This window comes from Nicotiana tomentosiformis, chromosome 1 (genome assembly GCF_000390325.3).
Source record: "Nicotiana tomentosiformis chromosome 1, ASM39032v3, whole genome shotgun sequence".
In the NCBI taxonomy this organism is placed as follows: domain Eukaryota; kingdom Viridiplantae; phylum Streptophyta; class Magnoliopsida; order Solanales; family Solanaceae; genus Nicotiana; species Nicotiana tomentosiformis.
In genome coordinates this window covers 133,611,025-133,622,402 of record NC_090812.1, presented here as the reverse complement: position 1 = coordinate 133,622,402, position 11,378 = coordinate 133,611,025, and the positions used below count along the sequence as shown (strand labels likewise).

At 41.6% G+C, this 11,378-nt stretch overlaps 1 protein-coding gene across 1 annotated transcript; it reads left to right on the top strand.

Annotated features, from left to right (window-relative positions):
* Positions 1 to 10,447: 10,447 nt before the first annotated feature.
* On the top strand, positions 10,448 to 10,933 carry LOC138910021 (uncharacterized). Its single transcript, XM_070201242.1, has 2 exons — positions 10,448 to 10,567; positions 10,739 to 10,933. Exons 1-2 carry the CDS (start codon positions 10,448 to 10,450, stop codon positions 10,931 to 10,933), a joined length of 315 nt encoding a protein of 104 aa, XP_070057343.1.
* Positions 10,934 to 11,378: the final 445 nt, after the last annotated feature.

The following is an 11,378-nucleotide window of genomic DNA, read 5'->3' as shown; positions in this document are numbered from 1 at the left end:
AAATGTTAGGCGTAATCACTGTCACGCCCCAACCCTGAAGGGGCGTGGCCGACACCCCGTGCCATAATCGGCCCGAGCGTACCACTCTGTAACTATGAACTCTAGAGGGGTAACCCTCAACATAGGCAGATGAGGCCATATTCTGAATCATCTGAAAATAACGTCTACAATCAGCAATACCAAACTAAACATCTATATAGGGATGGTAAAGCTATACTGATATAAAAAAATATACAGGACTCGTCTACAAGCCTCTATGGATAACTGAACTGTATCATGATCGGGATAAGGCCTCGACCTAATGATGACGTCCAAATCCATTACTAAAAAGTAAATGTACACGGTCGCATGCACTATAATTTACCCAACTATGAGTCGAGGTCGAATCCCACAGAGAACAATATATAGGCGATTAGGCGTGTAAGAGAATTATCACTTATTATGCTAAGTCAAACACTTAGAATGGTTTTGAGAAAATATTTATAACTAATTGCAAAAATGTAAACTAACCTAGAAAGCAAGTAAAATGATCAATGGCTACAAGCATGGATGCATCGGGATTTACACTCAAGTAACGATCCAATGTATTTCACGATTTTATAAATATGAGCGAGTTTATGTTAATTAGCCTCGGGTAATAATTCTATATTAGCTTCTTCCAAAGATTAACAAGACTTCCTAATTGAATTATCCCTAAAACAAATAAGAGATTAAGAACACTCGGATATGGCTACAAGCAGTTCAATCCTATCCCTAAGTAGAATCTATAAAGTGAGGGTTAAAGCCTCATGTTCTTATTAATTAATCTTTCCCAACCCCAAATTATCTTTCCCAAAATTAATTCGAGGTTAATGGGCGAGTCCTAGGGTTAGCTAATCCCTTTGGAACCATTAAGGAACAAGAATAATTAAAAAAATAATAACTCACTTCATAATAAATAAAAATCGTTCAATACATAAGCATAACAATATATTTAATCCACACTTTAAATATGAATATTTCCATAAACAAGATTCAAGTGTTGGAAAAAATACTACACACTTAAATATTCTATACAAAGCAAGGAAATCAAGAAATGAGCATAAACGAGTAAGAAATTCTCAACCAAAAGCTTCAAATCTTCAAGACCCAAGTGTGTGTGCAAGAACCCTAGCTCCAAAAACTTGTCTTCCCTAGTCTAAGTACTGAAAAATAAGACAAAGATGTGTTTCTAATAAGCTAGGTCGTGTATTTGTGGGTTTGGAGTTGAGAAAATGTGAATTGTCAATCCTGTCCAGGTCTGAAGCCTGTTGACCGCACCTGCGGAAATATCCTCGCAGGTGTGGCTCCGCAGATTTGGATAGCCTATCGCAGAAGCGAACTTTGAAGGGAACACTGACTCCGCATAAGCGGACTTGCACGCGCATATGCGCAATCGCAGATGCGAACTTTGAGCGCAGATGCGCTACCACAGATGCGGTTAATCGATTGCAGAAGCGGTTTCTCTCTTCCAGGCCTTCTTCCGCTAATGCGGCCATTTACTCGCGGATGCGAGGTCACAAAAGCGACCAGTGTTCTGCAAATACGGAATCACTGATGAATTTTGCATTGTTTCAACTCTTTTTTGCTCAATTCCACTCCAATTGAATTCAGCTCACTTCATAGTATCATTTACCTGAAAATCTAGCAATACACACCATAAACAACCTCATATTATAATTAAAGGACGCAAAATCTAAAGAAAAGAGACTAAAATAAGCGGTAAAATCACCACTCATCAACACCTCCAACTTAAAGCTCTTACTTGTTCTCAAGCAAATCAAAACTAACAATTCAATGAGGTTCTACCATTTAAAGCACAAGTAGTATTGCTATCATTTACATATCACATTCTCCAATTAAGCACCATACTTATGGATTTGGTTGGTACTAATAATTATGTTACATCTCGCATTTTCGTATGTTAAAGTTTCGCCTTCAGTTAATCGACGTAGACTCAGGGATGAGATTATCTTGAGGTTAACGTATTTATGCTATTTATAATAAGCGATAAGTAAGTGCCATGAAGGGTAAAGGATACACGAATTAAATAAAATGAGTTTCGTTAAAGGTTGCCGATTTGGGGATAAAATACGATCCGAGCTATAATACTCGATATTTATGGACTAGTACCATACAAGGTACCAAGTGACCGTGATAGTATGATGTATAAGGTATATTAAAAAATGAGTAGAACTTTAAGTAATGTGAGACAATTCTTAATTATGCGGGTAATTGGTTAATTATCGGGTAACGAGACATTACCTAATTAATTAATAAATTATAAGATAAAGATTAAAACACCCCCCTAAAATCCCCAAAAAAAATTTGGTAGCAAGCCACTTCATGAGAACATGACTATTAGTTATCTTTGGTTAGGTGGCAAGTAACATGTCAAGAACAAAGACACATTTTTTCTTATGATTTAAATACAAAGACTTGTAAGTTAGGTGGTAAGTACAAAACCTTTCATTTCTATTATTTGAATACAAAAGAATTCATAACAGAACATTAGCAATTCTTACAATTCAAGTTTCTACAAAGACATTAACAACGAGATTTCTTCAACCAAATCCAACGAAGAATTATTAGAAGCTTAACAACGTAAAAATTTTGCGGTTCTAAAAAGAGTACGGTGCAACCTTTTCTAAGAATATCATACGGATTTTTCCCTACTTCAGGTATGTTAAGGCTATCCCTTATTTATTTTTGGCATGATCCAAATTATACAGAAGAAATGAGCAAACACACAGTATTCATAAACGACTCTATTCATAGAAATACTAGGGACCTCTGTGTCCTTTATTCCCCTGTGACATATTATTATATCTTCTGTTCATAGGTCTCAGAATAATACGCAGATGACAAAAGTTTATCTGAAAGGAATATTGAGATTATTAACATATTTTCATGTATTTCATTCATTTATACATGTACATTGACCCATGACCATATGACGTTATATACGCGTATTTATATGTATATGTATATATATGTATATGGGATTTGGGAAAAAGGTTACGGCATTATATACGCACCACCACCTGATCATTTTGTATATGTTGATGATATTGCCCACAGTGGCCGAGACGATATGATGGGATACCCTCAGAGGCTTGATGATGTTGTGTACACCTATACCTATGCATGACACAATATTTATATGCACGTGCATGACATTATAAATGTTTCAAAAATTACAAAATTATTCAGACTTACAGATTGATTTCTTTATTCCATGTTTCATCTATGTCCTTTATGTACTGATTTTCATGCCTTACATACTCAGTACATTATTTGTACTGATGACCTATTTCCCGGGGCCTGCGTTTCATGCCCGCAGGTGCATATAGGCAAGCCGACGGTTCTCCTTTTTAGGATCCTTGATCAGCGAGAGTTGGCGTGCTCCACTTGATCTGGAACTACGTTTAATTTTAGTACGATATGCTTGTATATATATATATGGGTATGACGTTGCTCAGTCCCGTCTTTGTACGGTTGTATTTCTATTAGAGATCTATAGAAAGTTATGTATAGTTGGATAATATGTGGCCTTGTCGGCTTTCAATTTTGGGTATTTAGTTGTCTATAGCAACCTTGCCGGCTCGCCCACTATATTCCGCATGTATATATACATATGTCTTTGGGATAGATTTCCCTCACGTATGTTATTAACATCTATAACTTAAACACATGCTTAAGGATGTTCGACACTGTAAGGACCCGTAAAAAAAATTTAAAAAAAAACTCGGGGTTTCGTGGTGCCAAGTTAGATTCCTGCGTTATTATAGTAGAAATTCATCGTGGCGAGCAAGCTCACCGCGGTTCGGACTTGTTGGACTAAACAGTACCCTACAGACTTACAGGAAAATATTTCACAGAAGAACGCATTTCTGCGGCGCATTATGCGGCCGCATAATCATTCTGAGGACCGCATAATGGCCGCAGAGTGAAGCAGTAAGTTTGGCCAACTTGAGGTCAGTTTTGCGGTCGATTATGCGATCGCATAATCGATATGTCGACTACATATCGATCGCATAACCCCTCTTGGGTTTTTGCAGAGGGAGTTCTGCGGTGCATTACGCGACCGCAGAACGAGTATGCAGACCGCATACTGGTTGCATTCCTGGGCCGTAAGTTCAGGCCCCTGAGGGCCATTTCTGCGGTCACTTTTCGGACCGCATAACCGTTATGCGACTGCAGACCTGTGTTAGGGCACCATTTTTCTTAATTTAAAACCCGACCCCCATTCAGTTAAAACACCCCTTTAGTCCATTTTGAAGCTCATTTCTCATATTTCTAGTGTGAGAGACAGAGGGTTCTAGAGGGAGGGCCTAATTTTCATCAATCAATCTTCAACCATCACTCAAAGCTTGGAAATACTCAAATAGATCACCCAATTTCTTCATCCAAAAAGGTAAGATTTCATCACCCCAGCTCTTAATTTCAAACACAGCTATAATAGGGTACTAGGGTAATACTTCATGGGTATGAGATTGGTTCATCTTGCATGCATGTGATAAAGAGTGTGGGAAAAATAAAAAGTGAACTAGAACTATGAATATTTTCCTAATATTGGGTTCAATTTGTATATTGCAAAAATAGATTGAGGTCGCTAAGGGTTCCGGATAATTGTAGAGTCTAAAGAAGCGCAATTGAGGTATGTATGGCTAACTCTTTTCCTCCTAGAATCAAACTCCTGGTGTTCGAATATTTGGTGTAAGTTCGGACTTGATCATACTAGAATTGTTTGCCTTAGTGTGTTGGGTTGGAAGATTCATGTTCCCTAATTGTTTTAGATGTTTACCATGTCATCATGCTATTTGAGAACGTAACTATGATTTTCCAAGCTCCTTCCCTTATGTGTGAAATGTCTTATGTGATGGTACTTAATGACATGAATGATAACGTTATTTGAACGAATAAAAAGGAAAAGACTTGAATTGTAAAATGTGCCCAAGTGCCAAGAACTATTTAATAAATGAGGCTGTTTGTGCCATGTAATGAAAGATGGGAAAGAGATGTGAATTGAGTGAACAATTGAAAGAGGTTATGTCTCAAGTGAGATGGATTAGCAGATCGGGCCGAGATCGGACGCCATGTCGTACACATGGTGGCATTTGTGTTGGAACTATTGATTTACTTGTGGATATGGATACGTCTCACTTGGATATGGATACAGTGGCATTGTGAGTTATGGCTTTGGCACTAAAGATTATTAACCTAAAAAGATAGAAAGATTGAATTGGAAATTATGTGATCCTTACTTGGTGATTGATTGTATTTCTGCGAAGTACTTATTGATTGTTATGACTACCTTCTCTTTGTTTTACTGTTCATTCTACTAAGATTAGTATTTGCCTTACACACTAGTACTATTCGACAGTACTAATGTCCATTTTGTCGGGGGCGCTACATCTTTGAATGGATGTAGGTGGTTCCATCACAGATAGCGCTGATCGCAGATAGTGGTGCTCTCTCTCTCACTCATCACAACAGTCTTGGTGAGCCCTGTTTCTTCCTGGGGTCATGTAGTCCTTATTTTGTATAAGTTTTCATATTTTGAGGTATAGCCGGGGCCTTGTTGCCGGCATTGTCATGTTGCTCTTTTGTACCCTTAGAGGCTCCGTAGATGTTTATGTGGGTCATGTATGTATGTTGGGGTGGTCGTTGGACCGAGTTGTATTTTCGAAACTTAACTATGACATAATGCATATAATGAAAAATGAACTAGCAACGTTTATATATTTATATAACTGATCTCTCCCCTATTTTACAAATGGTGACGCATTGCCTTTTTGGATCATGAATGAGTCGGGTAGGAAAATTTTACTAGGCTTGCTCGACCGAGTTCACTCGGTTGAGCACCGGTCGCGCTCCCCGAGGTTGGGGCATGAAAAACTTGGTATCAAAGCTTAAGGTTTTAAAGTGTCCTAGGATGTCTCGGAGCCGTGTCTAGTAGAGCCCTTCTTATTGGTGTGTTGGCAACCACATCTATATTTAGGGGGCTATTTGGACATTTAAGAATGATACCCCTTATTGTTGTTCTATATCGTCCGACAGAGCGGAACGTGAGGTTGTTTTCCCCTAACTCGTGCATTGTTCTAACTTTCAGTAAATGGCACCTAAGAAGAGAGCGATAATTGGCCAAGAAGCCAATACCACCCCAGGAGTGGTTGTTGATCCCTTACTTGATAATGCAGGGTGAGGATAATCCCCCTACTATCACACTGCCTGATTCGTCTACTCCAGAACAGACTACCCCAGTTCCTACACCCGTGGAGGATGCCACAATCCCTCCCGCCGATATACTGTTCCACCTCCAGCCCTAGCTCCTGGTCCCGGTATTTCCGATGGGGATCTTAGAGGAGCTATTCAAATGATGACTCAGTTAGTAGCTTCCCAGGCTCGGAGGTCAAATGTTGCACCCAATTCATTTAGTTTGCAAGGAGATTCTTCTGGTTCCAAGGTAAACAGGTTCCTTCAGTTAGACCCTCCAGTGTTCACAGGTACTGATCCCGGGGCAGACCCTCAGGATTTTATTGATGAGATGCGTAAGACTCTCCGAGTTATGCGTGCTACGGAGACAGAAGGAGTAGAGTTGTCCTCCTATCATCTGAAAGGGGTGGCATATTCCTGGTTTGAGATGTGGGAGGATTCCCGTGAGGAGGGGAGCCCTCCGGCGGGATGGAGTGAGTTTGCAGATGCCTTCATAGACCATTTCTTGCCTGCCGAGACTAAGGCAGCCCGTGCTGTGGAGTTTGAGACCCTTAAACAGGGTAGTAAGAGGGTGTGGGAATATTACATGGAGTTCATGCGCATGTCAAAGTATGCTGCTCATATGATGCCGACTATAGAGATTAGGGTGCGTCGATTTGTGCAGGGCCTTAGCCCTTTGGTTATTAATAAGGCTGCCACACCTGCTCTAAATTCTGACATGAACTATGGAAAGATGGTGGCATTTGCCCAAGCTACGGAGGCTTGAAACTTAAAGTTCAGGATGGAACGAGAAAGTAGTAGTAAGGCCCGATCAGCGGGTAACCTTGGGGATTCATTCGGAGGTGGGAGATCAGCTTTTCGGGGAGGATCATTAGGGCCATCCCAGTCTTATGCTCAATCTTCAGCTAGTGCCCTGCCATCAAGGCACGGTCAGCAGCAGGGGAGTCGCTTCAGGCCCGGTCAGGGTAGCAGGAGGTCCCACCATCAGGGGCGATCAGGATGGAGATTCCAGCAGCAGAAGGTCCCATGCCCTAAATGTGGGAGGATACATTTGGGAGTATGCTACCTGGACATGCCAGTATAATATGGATGCGGAATGAGAGGCCATATTCAGAGGGAGTGTCGTGCATCCCGTCAGGGTGCAGGTAGGGGCACAGCTCAGTCATCCAGTCCTACAGTCGCTACATTTTCAGCACCCCCTCCAGCTCGAGACTCTCCAGCACCCACAGGGCGTGGTGCAGCTAGGGGTGGTGCACAGAGTTCGGGAGGACCCAGCCGATTCTATGCTATGAGTGGTCGACAGAGTGCAGAGGCTTCCCAGATGTCGTCACGGGTATATTGACTGTTCAATCTCATGATGCGTATGCCCTTATTGATCCCGGATCTTCTTTGTCCTATATTACTCCTTATGTTGCTACGAGCTTCGGGATAGAACCGGAACAACTTCATGAGCCGTTCTCTATATCTACTACGGTTGGCGAGTCTATTATGGCCACGCGGGTTTATAGGGATTGTGTTGTCACGATGCGTGGTTGGGATACCATGGCCGATCTTATTGAACTAGGGATGATTGATTTTGACGTAATATTGGGAATGAATTGGCTTTATTCATGTTTTGCCAAACTCGATTGCTGAGCCAGAATCATGAGGCTTGAGTTTCCTAATGAGCCAGCTGTTGAGTGGGAGGGGAATAATGTTATGCCAAAAGGTAGGTTTATTTCTCACCTTAAGGCCACAAAGATGATCAAGAAGGGGTGTATTTATCATTTGGTCCGAGTTACGGACACCACTGCTGAGGTGCCTACCCTTGAATCTGTATCAATTGTGAATGAATTCCCCGATGTATTTCCGGATGAGCTCCCTGGAATTCCTCCAGACAGGGAGATTGATTTTGGGATTGATGTGATGCTAGGCACGCAGCCTATATCCATTCCACCTTATAGAATGGCGCCGACAGAATTAAAAGAGCTAAAGGAACAACTAGGGGATTTGCTAGAGAAAGGTTTCGTCCGACCGAGTGTGTCGCCTTGGGGTGCACCAGTTCTCTTTGTCAGAAAGAAAGATGGATCGCTGTGGATGTGTATTGATTATCGGCAACTCATTAAAGTCACAATCAAAAACAAATACCCATTGCCTAGAATAGATAATTTGTTAGATCAATTATAAGGTGCTAAGTTCTTCTCCAAAATTGATTTGCGGTCCGGATACCATCAATTGAAGGTAAGGGAGCAGGATATTCCGAAAAATAGCTTTCAGAACTCGGTATGGGCACTTTGAATTTTTGGTAATGTCTTTCGGGCTAACAAATGCCCCGGAAACTTTCATGGATCTTATGAATCGAGTTTTCAAGCCGTTCCTCGACTCCTTTGTGATACTATTCATTGACGACATCCTTGTGTATTCATGAAGTCGAGAGGATCACGCCGATCACCTCAGGGCAGTTCTGCAAACTCTTCATCAACACCAATTGTATGCAAAGTTCTCGAAATGTGAATTTTGGCTTGAATTTGTTACATTCTTGGGTCATGTCGTCTCCGGAGAAGGAATTAAGGTTGATGCTTAAAAGATTGCAGTGGTGATAGATTGGCCTAGACCTACTACTCCAATAGAGATTCGCAGTTTCTTGGGTTTGGCCGGGTATTATAGGAGGTTCGTGGAGCGGTTCTCCACTCTTGCCTCCCCATTAACTAAATTGACGCAGAAGACGGTTAAGGTCCAGTGGTCCGATGCTTGTGAAAGGATCTTCCAGGAATTGAAATCAAGATTGACTTCGGCGCCGGTATTGACCCTGCCAGAGGGTACCGAGGGGTTTGTGGTGTATTGCGATGCTTCAAGGATCGGTCTTGGGTGTGTATTAATGCAACATGGTAAGGTTATAGCATATGCTTCAAGGCAACTTAAGAATCATGAAAAGAACTATCCAACTCATGACTTAAAGCTTGCGGCGGTGGTTTTTGCATTAAAACTTTGGCGTCATTATTTGTATGGAGTCCATCTAGATGTATTCACAGACCACAAGAGTCTTCAGTACATTTTTAAGCAAAAGGAATTGAACTTAAGGCAGAGAAGGTGGCTTGAATTGCTCAAAGATTATGACATCAATATTTTGTATCATCCGGGGAAAGCTAATGTGGTGGCGGATGCTCTTAGTCGGAAGTCTATGGGTAGTTTGGCTCACTTGGAGGCATGTCAAAGGCCCTTGGCCCGGGAAGTTCACCAGTTGGCCAGTTTGGGAGTTCGTCTTGCGGACTCTAATGAAGGGGGAGTGATTGTGCAGAATAGGGCAGAATCATCGCTTGTGACGGAGGTCAAGGAGAAGCAATACAATGATCCAGTGTTGGTGCAGCTGAAGGAGGGGATTCATAAACACCATACTACGGCCTTTTCTCTTAGCGTGGATAACGGTACATTACAGTACCAAGGGCGACTATGCGTTCCAAACGTAGATGGGCTTCGGGAAAGAATCATGGCAGAAGCTTATACTTCTTGATATTCCATGCACCCAGGTTCTACAAAATTGTATCATGACCTCAAGGAAGTTTACTGGTGGAATAACATGAAGAGGGGTGTGGCGGACTTTGTGGAAAAATGTTCAAACTGTCAACAAGTGAAGGCCGAGCATCAAAGGCCCGGTGGGTTAGCACAGAGTATAGAAATTCCAATGTTTAAATGGGAAATGATCAATATGGATTTTGTGGTAGGGTTACCGTGCACTCCGCGTAAGTTTGACTCAATTTGGGTGATCATGGATCGACTAACAAAATCAGCACACTTCTTATTAGTTAAATCCACCGACACCGCGGAACAGTATGCTCAATTATATATCAAGGAAATAGTCAGACTTCATGGCACTCCAGTTTCCATCATTTCCGATCGAGGGGCGCAGTTCACATCTAATTTCTGGAAGAAATTTCAGCAAGGTTTGGGTACGCAGATAAATCTTAGCCCGACTTTTCATCCTTAGACTGACGGGCCAGCAGAGCGGAATATTCAGACGCTTGAGGACATGTTACGTGCTTGTGTGCTTAACTTGAAGGGTAACTAGGATGATCATTTGTCGCTCATAGAATTTGCTTATAACAACAGCTTCCATGCCAGTATTCAAATGGCATCGTTTGAGGCCTTGTATGGTTGAAGATGTAGATAGCCGATTGGCTGGTTCGAGGTTGGAGAAGCTGAACTAATAGGACCAGACCTTGTGCATCAGGCTATGGAAAAGGTTAAGATCATAAAAGAGAGGTTGAAAATTGCTCAGAGTCGTCAAAATTCCTATTTGAATGTTCGTCGCAGAGACTTAGCGTTCAAGGAAGATGATTGGGTGTTCTTGAAGGTATCTCCCATGAAGGGGATCATGCAGTTTGGAAAGAAAGGAAAATTAAGTGCGAGGTATGTCGGGCCGTATAGAATTACTCAAAGGATAGGTCAGGTGGTGTACAAGCTTGATCTACCACCTGAGATGTCATTAGTGCACCCGATATTCCATGTGTCCATGTTGAAGAAGGTAGTTGGAGATCCGTCCGCTATTGTGCCGGTTGAGACCATCGAGGTTAGTGAAGAATTGTCAAATGAAGAGATTACGGTTGCTATCCTTGATAGACAGGTCCAGAAGTTGAGGAACAAAGAAATTGCATCCGTAAAGGTATATGGCGAAACCAGCAAGTCGAAGAAGCTACTTGGGAAGCCGAGAATGAAATGAAAAAGAAGTACACTCATTTATTTGAATAGCCATGTAATAGCTCTATGAAGTTGTCCCCCCAAAATTTTGTATCACCTGTTCAGCTAATATAAAGACACCCCCTTCTACTTATATGTTCCCTATGAGACTTCCGTTGGTGTTATTTTGCATTCTGTTGTGTCATTTAATCCTATATATGTTGCTAAGGTGTGTTTTGGGGGCTCTCTGGCAGATGGATAGGCCTAAATACATAGGAAATTCTGGCGAAATTTTCAGAAAATTAGGAAGTTAGGAAAATTTGGGGCTGATGGCATGTGGTACAACTGAAACTGCGTTAAGCAAACCTTGATCCTTATTCGAGGACGAATGATCTTAAGTGGGGGATGATGTAAGGACTCGTAGAAAAAAAAAAATTGGGGTTTCGTGGTGCAAAGTTATATTCCTGCGTTATTATAGTAGAAATTCT

What these genes read in the sequence shown, in the direction of transcription:
- LOC138910021 (XM_070201242.1), top strand. Translation starts at nt 10,448, where the DNA reads ATGGAAAAGGTTAAGATCATAAAAGAGAGGTTGAAAATTGCTCAGAGT. An exon ending in ATGATTGGGTGTTCTTGAAG is followed by an intron (nt 10,568 to 10,738) that starts GTATCTCCCATG and finishes ATGTTGAAGAAG; the next exon opens with GTAGTTGGAGATCCGTCCGC.